Raw genomic sequence first — 14,070 nt, forward strand, 5'->3', positions numbered from 1 at the left:
AAAACCATTTGAACTCAATTAAGTTTTGCTGCACATGGATCTATGAATGAATTTTTTAAAAAACCATGTTGTTACTGTGGGAAATGCATTAAATATGCCTACTCCACATAAAAAAAAACAGTTCTTTACAGTGATCTCCACCAATTTAACACTAGCAAAAATTATTATTTTGCTACATGTCAGAAAGTGTCGGTCTTGAAACAGAAATGCTACAACTAAAAATTATTATTAAATGAAACGGACTGCATGAAATCTAGATTATATTTTCCCAGAAGGGTCCAACTGTTATATGGATATAATCTCTTGAGCACCCTTCCCAGCCTGTCACTCTTCAGATATTCTGGACTACCATATTTTACTATGAGTTATGCTGGCTAGGGCTGATGGAAATTGTAGTCCAAAACATCTGGAGGGCCCCAGATTAGGAAAGGCGGCACTGGTGTTTAATCATCTTGAGCCCTTCTTCAGATCCCTCTCTCTGAGGAAGGATCAAAGAGTGATGATAAGGAAGAGCACCTTGTGAGTTGTGGCTCCCAAACTGTGCAATGTTCTCCCTACCAAGGTAAACCTGACAGCTTCAGTAACATTTTTTTCAGTGCTGCTTAAAAACTTACCTTTTTTCCCAGGCTTCTGATGGACTGAGTGTATGTTGTTTCATTGTTAGTGTGTTGCCAAAACTTCCAATGGCTGTTGGATAAGTGGGGTGGAGGTGGGAGCGGGCATGTTTTTAATGAATTGTAGGTGTTTCATATGGATTTATTAATGTTTCACATAATTTAGTAATGACATTATCTGTTTGGGTTTATGTTTTTTAATGTGTTGCAAGTCACTTGGAGACCTTTGGGCAGCAAATGGCTAACAAGTCTAACGAATCATCACCATCAATCTTGCTAATTAGCACAATAGATGGTTCTCTCTTTCGTTAGGAAACCACTCATCACTCCTAAAATTGCTCAGGCCAAATAGGTAGGCAAACCCAAGCCAAATCTTTCTCCTCTTCACTGAACATCTTAGCATGCATCTACTGAATGGAAGGAAGTGAAAATAAATGAGTGCACAAATCAACATGCCTGCATGCAAGATGTGCCACAATGTGATTCACTGGAGCTTGAGTCCACAAGCAGGCACCTCTCCAAGAGGTCAAAAACAAGTATTCTTCAGACCTGTAGTGCATGGCAAATGTAAGATGAAAAGTAGACCACCAACCAGAAAGGGGGAGAGATGACTAACCTACAGTATATTATCAGAACACATCTTTTCCCAGTATAGTCAAAGTCTCAAAAGAACTTGGGAAATCATTTTAAATTTCAAGAGGCTGAAGTAAATCTTTAATATTTGATTCAGATTCCATAAATATTTACACAAATGGGCCTTCTCTATGTATTACAAGCACACCAGAGGTTACACATTTTTAGAAAGTATGGCTAATAAAACCTTACAATTCCCTGTTCCAAGGCTACTAACAGCCAGCTCCTTATCCACTCTCTCAGTAGACTCATCGCTGTGAATAGACAGGCAGCCAACTCATGAGTAGATTCATTAATAATTTGTCACCCCCTTGTGGTAGGATGCCTAATTTGTGGGGAAATGACCAAAAGTGTATGAGAGAGAAATTAATTAAGTCCCTGAGAACACTCCTTCAAATCCCTCTCTCCGCTTCTGCTAATAATTTTAGGAAAGGGTGGTGTAGGAAGAGACTTACACCAAGTTTCAGGATTACAGGCCATTTGCTATTAGGAACATAAGAAGCTGCCTTCTACTGGACAGGCCAGTGGTCCATCTAGCTCAATACTGTCTACACTGACTTGCAGGAGACCTCCAGACAAGAGACACTCCAAGCCCTACCTGGGAGCTTATGCATGCAAAGCAGATGCTCTATCCCTGAGCTACAGCCCTTAATTAGTGGTGTCAAATATCTCCAGGATGCCAGTTAAAGTTCTAGAGAAGCCTATCAAGGTGTTTGCAACACAGGATTCACTTATAATACAGCTAATGGCTAAGATGAAGGTAGCATCAGACTAAAGCCTCATTATTGAGTTTTCATAGTCAGCTCAAGAAATAAATTCTCACCCTGGCATTTGGGTGATAGTGATGATTTGGTTGAGCCTTCTATATTGATATCTGCTGGACTGATATGGAGAAGTTTTAAACTCATTTTATTTATGTTTTATGGGAGGTATTTTTAATGGGGTGGTGGGTTATTGTCTTGTGAACAACCCTGTGTTTCTAATCAGATGAAGGCAGGGATCCAAAAATGAATCAAAATCAAATCTCTTGGAAGAGACACTGGTTTTGCTCAAAAAAATTATTCCCATCCCAGACAAAATCTCTTTTGAATGTTTTTATTGGTTTGAGCATACACTGTGCCAATTCTACAGGAACAGCTCTGGTTGGTTCTGCCAAGCACTGCAGAGCTTGGGAGTAAATTACACTGCGGGATTCAAAATAAACCTGAAAGATGCCTTTGAATATTCCCTGTGTGCAGTTACAGATGAGTAGCAGCAGAAAGCTAAACTTCAGAAGGGAGAAAATAGGGCAACAGAGTATAGCACAAGAAATTGGGCCCATGTTACTTTAAAAGCTTTATATACACATATTAATAATTCACATAGTACCTCACATGTGCCACTTATTTACAGCCATAAATTTCATTAGGACATTGTAGTGGCTCCATAGGGCAAAGCAGTGAGCACTGCACTGTCTGAACAATGAAAACTGTGCCAGGTGAAAGCCCTCGATAAAGATTTAACCACATACACTCCTCTGAGAGTGGACTTTGCTCACATTTTTTTAATGCTCCTTTGCTCTTACACATCCCTGACCCTTTTTATCTTGGATCACTTTAGGCCAAGTCTTTGTTACAGTCCCTGAATGTTATTACACAGCCGAGTGAGAACAGAAAAATAAGAAATACATTGCACTCCACTTTTCCTTCGTGGCATCACAGTGTTATATCGCATAAACAATGCATATAAAACACTTTTTCTTTCCCAATCTAGCTGAGTCCATGGAGGAGCAGAAAAACTGCAGGTGTAAGTAGCCACATTTTTCCTGGTTGAGCTGGTCATGGGTTCAGAAGCGTGCAAGTGCAGTTCACAACCTGCCAATGTGGCAGAAGGAAAAAGTCCAGTGAAAGGAAGGAAAGCAAAAGCTAGAATTCTGGGAGGAAACTCCACTCAATCTTACGAACCAGCCCCAGGGCTTAAGCAGTTTAAAAACATCAACACAGCAAACAAAGAAGGAAAAGGGCTCTTGTTTCCAGAGTCACCTAGTCATTTCCCCAAACTCTTTCTGTTAAGTACTCAAGGCCAAACAAGACATGGTGCTAGTTACACTAACATAAATTGTGTGTAATCGGACAAGTCCAAATTAATGAACAAATAAATCAATGCAAGAAGTATTCAATATTGTTCAACAAATCACTGGGTATCAAATTACTTTTAAAAAACCCTGAAGGTATCTTTTATCCAGTATCTAACAAGAGAAATAGTGAAAAGCCAATTTATAACTACTGTGGAGCCTTTTAATTAAAACCAGACTTTGTATTGGGCAGCACTGGAAATCACCAGAACCCCCCATTGTAACAGAATGGTTAAGAGAGTTGTCTTACTATCTAAATTTTTAGGGTTAGCCAGAATACACAACTGATACAAGATGACAGATTTATCAAAATATAATTATTTGCCAGTTATTAGAATAAGGCACAATACAAGACATAGCCATCTATTTTTTCCTCTGTTCTTTAATGGACTTAAAAAATTAAACCATTGTTATGATTAATATATTGATATATTTATGGGTAACAAATTAAACCACCTCCATGCTTGGCTTGTTTGTATTTCTACTCTTTTTCTGTGGTGATAGATAATAAGTTGAAACATTCTTATCTTATTTCAGATAGCCTTTTAAAGTAAATCGCAGGCAGAGGGTTGATCCTGACCAGCACTGGGGAAGTGTGTGGATTTTGTTTTCCAGTGCACCAGATATAGGGGGAAGGAATCATATTTTCCTCACAGTAGGAATTTGAAATACAAAGGTTACTATTTCACACTACTTCTTTTAAAACACACTGAAATGGGATGTGCTACAATTCCAATCAATAAATGAGTTAAAGTTCCCAATTATGAGGAACATACATAAACTGTTACTCTCCTGCTCGCGATTAATTTTGCCACGGTTATTTTGAGCTGAATAGGCTCCCTGTCCCATCTACGCAATTTGCTGGAAGAGCCGAAACCTCTTTATCTCTAAATCAAAGGCCTTATTTATTGGGAATAAAAAATTCCATTGAGTAACAAACTAGGTGATCACCAATACAACTTCAGGTGCCTTGCTTGCTAGATCCTATTGATGGCAGTTAATGAACCTGAAAAATAGACATTTTTTTCTAAATGTCAATTGTGTCACACTGCACAAGGCTAGGGTTCTTTTGTTGATGTATACATGATGTGACATAATCCGATGAAAAATAAATGGGGGAGGGGAAGAACCAACTTTTCTTTTTGCTTTTACTGCACAGCATGCTTTGGTATTTTATATATAGCCTGGTGTGTGTTTTTTTAAAAAAACACCTCCTTCTGTAGCCTATACTATCTGAATGAACACGATTCAAGACACTGATACTTGCACTTTCAGTGAGGAACATGATTAATTTGGATGCATCCTACTCCCATATATAGTGGGTGGTGTGCATTTTTCAATTCTATTTTCATGATGGGAAGTGATTGATAGCAGGAGCCAAAGTTTTCCATGAATGGGTGCATGGAGTGTCACAGTATGTACTAGAAAACTCCGAGAGAAAACTGAAGGCTAGAAAAGCATTAATGCTGAGATCTGTTTGTTCTAATAAGAATTGCACAGTATTAAGTTTTTCTGTTTATGGCACACTTCAATTTCCTGTGACATTATTTTATGAAGTTTACTGGAGTAAATATTACAAGAAGTGAATGGAACATTTTACTGCCAATAGAAATAAAGTCTGAAACAGCTTCTCTCTATATGCTTCATTTTATTCTTATTTGCGATTATACACAAATAATACTCAAAAAGAGCAATTGTACACTTCTTAAAGGTAAAGGTAAAGGGACCCCTGACCATTAGGTCCAGTCGTGACCGGCTCTGGGGTTGAGGTGCTCATCTCGCTTTATGGGCCGAGGGAGCTGGCGTACAGCTTCCAGGTCATGTGGCCAGCATGACGAAGCCGCTTCTGGCGAACCAGAGCAGCGCACAGAAACGCCGTTTACCTTCCCACCGGAGTGGTACTTATTTATCTACTTGCACTTTGACGTGCTTTCGAACTGCTAGGTTGGCAGGAGCAGGGACCGACCAACGGGAGCTCACCCCGTCACGGGGATTCGAACCGCCGACCTTCTGATCGGCAAGTCCTAGGCTCTGTGGTTTAACCCACAGTGCCACCCGCGTCCTGCGTACACTTCTTAGCACATGTGATTTTTTTTTCTTTCATGCTGTTTCATTCATGTTTGCATACCAAAGAAAACCCGAAAAGGATGACTACATATAATTTATTTTGCAAAAAACACACCAGGTGCAAATATAAAATATAGTACGGTATGCTGTCTGATTTAATTGACAATCATATAGCAGAACTGGTGCTTGATCCCAGCATCTCTATGGCCACATTCCAATAAGAGCGCAGGTTGATAATGTGTGTCCAAAAAAAGGAAAGCATAACAATAAACAGTAAATATAATTGATATTATTTGGATGGAATAATTTCAAAAGCCTCATTTGTAAATATAATAAGGCAAAGAGTCTCTATGATTTATATGTGTTGCCCCATGCATTCACTGAATATTGATCCTGATAATCAAAGTGCATTTATTTCTTTTCAGTTATGCGGACAAAAGAAGCTGGTCTGCAGGATGTGCTTATCTGCATGTTCTCCCACATTTTCTGGCAGTGTGGTGTAGTGGTTAAGAGCGGTAGACTTGTAATCTGGTGAACCGGGTTCGTATCTCCGCTCCTCCACATGCAGCTGCTGGGTGACCTTGGGCTAGTCACATTTCTCTGAAGACTCTCAGCTCCACTCACCTCACAGAGTGTTTGTTGTGGGGGAGGAAGGGAAAGGAGAATGTTAGCCACTTTGAGACTCCTTCGGGTAGTGATAAAGCGGGATATCAAATCCAAATCTAAACTCTATTTCTTGTGTATTCAGAATTATGGACAGTGACAATCCCCCCCCCCCCAAAAAAAATATCCTGTTAAATTAAGTGGCCTATAGGCCACAGGCAGGCAAGAGCTTTCTGTTACTATATTTGAATGGAAACTTTCTGTCTGCAATTCTTCCCTGTGCATGAGTAGCATTGCACTAATGACTGAGCGGAATCTGGAGCATCCTGCATACAGAGTTCCATATGCAAACTGTAGCTCCTAAATTGCAATCCAAGGTCCTAATGTAGTATGTGAACATAATACATCAAAAACATGTTTCACAAAAACTTTACTAAACCACGTGTATGCCTCATACAAAATTAATGATATTCTTTACCTGTAATAATATGTTGTCAACCACTGCCTCACATTGAAAGGAACACTTTATTAAGTTGAAGCGCTACAGAATTTTTTTTTTTTGGGGGGGGGGATTTTCTCTAATTTCCAGTTACCCAAACAAAACAGAAGAATTGCTACGAAAGCTTGTTTTCCTACAAAGCTGGCAATCCTGCATCTTTAATATGAAGCCATATGGCTGGCCTGGCCATGAGTCCTACATGTAGAAGTGAATATCCAGTGTGGTAGCCAATGCTGTGCTAAGGTAAAGTCATTTAGTGCTTGTTCTGCAGGCAAAATGTTTTGCACTAGCACAATACTGTTGCACAAGAGAATACACAAACAAGTTGCCAATAACTTTGTTGCAGAACAGATTGTCCAATCACAGCCCTTTTTACATGTGGAGACTGTTTACATGATTAAAGCATGAAGGAGGCTTTAGAGACACACACATTCACATTCAAAATATTTGTCCTTTGCCTCTTACTATTATTTTTCCACAGTTTGAATGTTTAAATTTCAAGAAGGCCTGTAAACATATTAAAGGTGAAGCTGAAGGTAGAGTTTGAAGGTAGAGTACAGAATGAGGAGCAATAGATGGAAATGTTATATATGAATTAATAGCAACATGTCAACAAGCATTCCTTAAGTGCACATCAGTAAACAAGAGAGTCTTTAATGTAATCTGAAACATATTGATTCATTCATTCAAGTAGTCTCATGAGTCTGAAATAACCACTCATATGAGTTTGCCATGATTTAAAACAATTGTTCCATGAATTTTAATTACAAACTATAACTATCATTCTATAACCATTCTGGCTTGGATCCTATGCTGCTGCTCTGCTCACTTTAAGGGAAGAGGAGATTTCCACCAACTTCACCCTCCATTTGCAGCTCCCTACATGATATCTCATGGGATGTGGGTGAGGCTGTGGTCTAAACCACAGAGTCTAGGGCTTGCCGATCAGAAGGTCAGCGGTTCAAATCCCTGCGATGGGGTGAGCTCCCTTTGCTCGGTCCCTGCTCCTGCCAACCTAGCAGTTTGAAAGCACGTCAAGTGCAAATAGATAAATAGGTACTGATCCGGTGTGAAGGTAAACGGCGTTTCTGTGTGCTTCTCTGGTTTGCCAGAAGCAGCTTAGTCATGCTGGCCACACGACCTGGAAGCTGTCTGCAGACAAACGCCGGCTCCCTTGGCCAGTAAAGCGAGATGAGCGCCACAACCCCAGAGTCGGCCACGACTGGACCTAATGGTCAAGGGTCCCTTTACATGATATCTCATTCCATTCCCAAAGGTCTCCAATCACACAGGCAGATTGAGGGCATAAAAGCTCCATTCTGCTCTATGAACATGAACTCTGTTCTATTCATAAAAGGGGAGTTAGGATCCAAGTTTCTGTTTATATAATTTAATTTCAGCATTTTGAACCTTTCAGAATTCAGTCTCTTATGCCAACCTAAAGATGTGGAACAAATTGCTGCTGCTTGTTTGTCAGGAACATCCCAATTGGCTTATTGCCACTGCCAAACATCCATTGCTTTTTGAGAAGTCCACTTGACAATAAAAGTTGCTATGTTGTTTTGATACTTTTAAGGATTTTGTGATCAAAAGCATCTCTGGTTCTAAGTCCAGTATGCATCTCTTTACCATCATTACAGTCACAACTTTATTGTGGTAATTCCATCCACCAACTCACTATCAAAACAGCACTCAGCAAGAGTGGGAGTAAGCAAGCATACATTTTCAGTAGAACAGCAGTAGCTCAGAACCTGGGGCAATGTTGTACCAGAAAGGACAGGCAAACCATAGAGGGGATTGAAACACAGCCATCTCCACTGCTACAGCCAAACACCTTGGACTCGTCACAACTTCCAGCATTCTGAGTTAGGGGGACTCCAACCTAAGTCCACAAACCACCAAGAGAAAAAAAAGCATCTCAACAAGCCAGGAAAAAAAATCTCTGCTAGAGTCTGTACTGATGCTATGAAGACAAAAATACAGAATCCCAGATCTGGAAGTCAAAACAATGAGGGGACAACAGCCACAGTCCAGCTATTACATCAATTGGACCCAATAGGTCGACCTGCGATTCTCCTTCCACTCCATTTCCTGCATTTTTCTTAGATGAAGAGCTTAATGCTGCCATCCCAGATACAGGTTTGCCAGCCTCCTGCACTGAATTCAAAGACTGAAACGTGGGAGATGGGTGAGTGCTGAAGCCTTGACAGCTAAAATAGGTGGAGGAGGAGCCAAATGAAAGAAGGTAACAATGAAGACCTAGTACAACCCACAGGAGGCTTGGCCATAAATTCTGGCTCCCATTTTGAGGAAACTTTAGTCAGAACACCAACACATGTACATATGAAGTATTACTTCTAAAATGACACATCTTTCCTTGTCTTCCCCTTATGCAAGAGGCATTTCTCCCATTTTATCCAGAGATTCAGTGTCTATAGATGGGAAAGCTTTTGTTGTCAGCTTCTCTGAGTGACCTTGCAGGCGCAGACACACTGTTCTATTATACGTTTTATACTTTGAAGATCCAAGGTTAACACTGAAAACATAATATCTGACAAACACAGAAGATTTTAGTTAACTGTAATTAACCTAGTTATTTCAACAATAGTTGTGCTTTGTATAATAAAGGAGTATGCATAAAAATACAAATTAAAGGACAAAGTATTTTCCCTGAATGCTTGCATCAGCTGTGAATACTGTGTCCTTTCACCATTTTGTAGAGGAGGGAGATTGGAGCAAAAGTGTTTGTCATTCAGTATAAGGTTATTACTTCCATGGCATCCATATATGCCCAAATCTGTTTACCTACGTGGCAGTCCAACATGAATTTCATAGCAATAGCACTTAGCAGAATCAGATTGGCTACCTGACACTGCAACTTCATCATGTTCATTATATGATTCCTGATTGGCAGGGATCAGTCAGGAAAGAAGAAAGCCAAGGGAAAACGTGAAAAGCTGAATCGGCTAGCAGAGTGGAATTAATTGTTGTGAAGAGCAGTGGGAATGGTTACTTTTAAAGTGCTTTGAGGAAACATGCATTACATTTCTAAAGCATTCATTTCTTCTTAGACAACTTAACACTGGACAACAGAACAAAACAGCAAAGCAACAATATGTGCACCTATCAGGAATATAACTAATTTTCTAAAACCATGAAGAATCTAAGTATAAATAGAACACAATCTTTACCAAACGCCAAAGTATGGGAAGTTCCTACCTTTCTTCTTTGAGTCTTTCTTTGTGCTGGTTTTAACAGCCACTTGAAGTTCTGTCTCAGTTGACATCCTATTATATCCTTAGTCCTCTTCACACAGATCCAGTATCTTGGCCAGGCTCATTTAGAACAACTCTCCAAGAGAATAACTCAGCTCCTCAGATACTAGAATGCAGACAGTTCATTTCATTCACCCTTTTGGAGTGCTGCAAGAAAAAGCAACATAAGGGTGGGTCATCTTCTGTAGAATCAGGTTATCCAAGAAAGTTTAAACCTATGACAAACCATCCGTGGAGGTGTAGTTATTAACACTCAGCTGAAACTGCTTATCCACTTTTGTGTTAATTTCCAAGGGTGCTGAAAAGTAGCTCCTGTATTCTGTGACATTCAGCACTCAAGAACTCCTTTGAAGTTTCAGCACTCCTTTGTCCCCACGATCCTGCTTCTGTTCTGTGCCAGCAGCTATGGTTCACTTCACATTTTGGTTTGAAAAGTGGGAATTAGGTAGGTTTTCATTCTTCTCTATCCCTACCTTGGAATATCAAGCAATGCCTTCACTAGTATCTGTTTTCTTGCTTCACTGACAGTCTCCATCATTCCTGCACTCTAAACCCAAACTTCTCTGGGTAAACTGACTACAGTTTGCTTGACCTCATTTTTATTTCTGTTTCTGATGGCGTCCTCAGTAAGACTCAGTATTGCTAACCAGTTGTGTGTCCCAAAGCCCTATTCCTATTAGGATTCAATACAACTTGCAACTGAATCCTGACAAGACTCCCCACAGTTCTGCTCCTGACAATGATTTAGGAAACCCAGTTCTTTACAATTTAGGAGATTAAAGCTTCTCAACACTAGAGAATGATTTGACAATTTAAATCACTTATTGAAGCTAAGTCTATAAAACCACTTGCCCTTTTCAAATCCAGGCTCTTTCAACATTTTGAAATGCTTCAATAACACTACATGGCTATGCACAATTTGAATTGATTTAATATTCCTTTAGTGTGTCAGGGTTTATGTATGGTTCTTCTTAATGAGCTCTTCAGATCTGTATGTGAATTATGCAACTTTCAAGGACAGATCTTCAAAGTGTGCTCAATTGATTTAAAAGTATAAAGTTTCTGCCTCCTCTCCCAGAAACCCAAATAAATAAATCAAACTTCCAAAATAACACATAAACAACCCAAAATCAAACCGACCAATTTCTAAAATAGTTGGTGCTTCAGATGAGCTGTAAATTACCTTTCTGAATGGAAAATGGAAATTTAATCAATGAAATGAAGGAAGGCTCTAACTGCTATAAAAACCTTTACAATAACAGCATTTCTAATTCGTCAAAACTATTTAGAAGCCATAAAAAAAAGTTTGGTCTGGATAAGATGAAGGCTTAAAACTTTGTCTATATGTATGGAGGAAAGGGTTGAGATGGGGAAGAACATTCCAATCTATGTGGATGAAGCAGGCTGAACAAAAGAAATACCAGCTCGCAGAAAATATTTGGAAGCAAATTTCTGCCAAAACATGTAAGTGGAATATTTAGGGATCATTCTTGAACTAAAGTTCTTACTCCATCACAGCTTTCGCTCCCTGACATGAGCAGCAGAAAATGGAATTACTAGGCAAGAAATAGCATGCTGAAAAGACGACTGTAGAAAAGCTGCAAAAATGGTATGTCAGCAACTAGATCCCTTTCAAGGAATCAGGCCATAACCATGTTATTTATCTAAATAAATATTTTGTGCAGGAAGAGAAACCAAGAAAGATCAAATGTGTAAGCAGCACTTGATATTAGTCTTGATACTTGTTAAGGATGTCACTTGAAATGATAAAACTGACATATTGTCAAACTTTTTCATGACTTTGTACAAGGTCCTGAGTTGGGACAAATCAGAAAAAAACATGTCTGAAGGACAACCATTCGAAATTTAGATGCAAGGTTACAAGAACGAAGTTGGCCAAGAAGTTGTCCTAAATTTGAAGAGTATGCACATGATTACATATAGGGTGCCTGTAACAATAAGTCCTCAGAATCTGGGCAACAAATATTGTTGAGAAGGGAAATGAAAGATAAAGCAAACCGCACTTGCAGATCATGCTGTATAAATTTAAGGGTTGTTGGGTTATTTATTTTTAACAGAACAATGGAGAATTCAGCTTCAGAAAAACAAGATGAGAAAACTCCAATAATAAATTTGGGCAAGGGAAATTTTGGGCACATTCTTAGTTTACCAGAACATAATTCTCAAATGAAATTGAGAAGGTACACCCCAGGAATGTATTGTGAGAAAAAGCTGTTCACATCAGAATGGTTTAAGTCCTTTCACTGCCAAGGATTGTAGGCAACCTTAGGGAACTTGCCTCAAACACTCAGCCCTAAAATGGGTATAATACTAACCAATTCTAATACTAACTCATGCAACTAATATTATGTGTGTGAAAACAATCAGGATTGCAAAAGTGTAATGAAAATTTAGAACACCTACATAAAGTAGTTGTACTAGTGTATTGCTATAAAATTATAAAATTCAGACTTGTTACTGAAAGTAGCATTTTTATTACTGGTTTTCTTAAGGCAAAGTGACATTGACAATCATAGTTTATCTTGAGCTTGGGTGGAGAAGGCCTTTTTCCTTTTGATTAAGTCCTGTCTATGCTTTATTAAGCTGTACAAGAAGATTGACAAGGGGAAGGATGCTTTCAACAACCCTCCCAGCCTGGATCCAGTGCTTTGTCTTTCAAGTTCTTTCAACAGAAGCGGAAGGAAGCTTTTCCCCTTTAATTATCCTGGCATATTATTTCTTTTTAAGGAGCTGTCAGCTACACAGCATTCACTTAATGGGTCTCTCATTCAGATAATGACAATGGAACTGTTTCACAGGAGTAGCTGTTTAAACACAATATAAATAACCTCTATTTCTGGGGGCTGGGGTGGGGGAGAAAGGTTGGTTAAAACAAAAATATACTGATCAGGATTACTTTGTAGAACACATATAGCCCTAGCCTAAAGCAAAAAGAAGTGTTGTCAAAAAGCAGGGAAGGAAAATGACAACTACTGAAACTACTGAAACACCACTGGAGTTCAACATACTTTTAAGGGTTTATATCAAAGACAGCAATACAACTGTGATGCTCTGATATTGTTTACCATTTAGAAAATATGCTTAAGAGATGGTATGGCAAAACATACTTCCACTGGGTTCTTTCAAATAAAAAAATCTTGAAAACAAATATAGACACACTCCAAGAACTTTTGCACTATCTCCATTGAAATATGGTAAATGCTGGCAATGTGAGATCATGTGTCCTCATTTGCATCTATCTGCCATGAAGTTCAGATATATACAGAACCAAAGCTCACAATAACTTGACTCAGAATATGAACTTGTTCATCTTTAAGTGCTTGACTGCACTACAAACTGATCAGCAATCCCTCTGCGCGCACACCCACCCCTGCAAAAATTTCCCTCTTCAGCTCAAAATTTAAAACTTCCCATGATGTTTGGAATGGTACAGTGGGAACACCCCAGCCACCAAGAACTATGACCAATATAGTTTTTCATGCTTCCCTTGTCCTTATTAGATACCCTGGAATCTACATTTCCAAACTATCCTTGCAACTGAGACACTGTGATGAGCATAGATACCAGCATCTTAGGTACAAGTTGCACTGGACGTGGGGTAGGGACGTGGGTGGCGCTGTGGTCTAAACCACTGAGCCTCCTGAGCTTGCCAATCAGGTCATCGGTTCGAATCCCCGCAACAGGGTGAGCTCCCTTTGCTCGGTCCCAGCTCCTGCCAACCTAGCATTTTGAAAGCATGTCAAAGTGCAAGTAGATAAATAGGTACCATTCCAGTGGAAAGGTAAACGGCGTTTCTGTGCGCTGCTTTGCTTTCGGTGTTCTGTTGTGCCAGAAGCAGCTTAGTCATGCTGGGCACATGACCCAGAAAAACTGTCTGCGGACAAACGCCAGCTCCCTCGGCCTGTAAAGCGAGATGAGCGCAGCAACCGCAGAGTCGTCTGCGACTGGACTTAACTGTCAAGGGTCCTTTACCTTTACCAGCACCATATTTAGCATCCAAAGCACTGTACACCAGCAGTGATCAGCAGGGTGGCATTGCACACCTGGTTTTCTGACCTCAAGCCAGGACAAAATAAACATCCAGGCATTTGAGTAATTTTAGACACGCTTCTTGGCAACCCTGATATCAGTGGATGAGAGAGCTTAACTGTAACTGTTTTTACAATTGCTTTTAAATTGTTTCATTGCGGACATGTTTGATAATGGTGGTGATGTTACTACAAACACCACTTAATTAGTAAAAAA

At 39.5% G+C, this 14,070-nt stretch overlaps 1 protein-coding gene across 14 annotated transcripts in view; it reads right to left on the minus strand.

Annotated features, from left to right (window-relative positions):
* The window catches only part of DAB1 (DAB adaptor protein 1), a 573,658-nt gene that overhangs the window by 133,199 nt on the left and 426,389 nt on the right, over positions 1-14,070 (minus strand). For all 14 annotated transcript variants that reach the window (XM_083510312.1, XM_083510306.1, XM_083510307.1 and 11 more), the window contains one exon: positions 9,749-9,951. In XM_083510312.1, coding sequence (XP_083366438.1) covers positions 9,749-9,815 — 67 coding nt within the window. In that variant the 5' untranslated portion in view covers positions 9,816-9,951. The remainder of the gene's footprint in view (positions 1-9,748; positions 9,952-14,070) is intronic.

This window comes from Podarcis liolepis (genome assembly GCF_965112155.1).
Source record: "Podarcis liolepis genome assembly, chromosome: 6".
NCBI classification, from domain to species: Eukaryota; Metazoa; Chordata; class Lepidosauria; order Squamata; family Lacertidae; genus Podarcis; species Podarcis liolepis.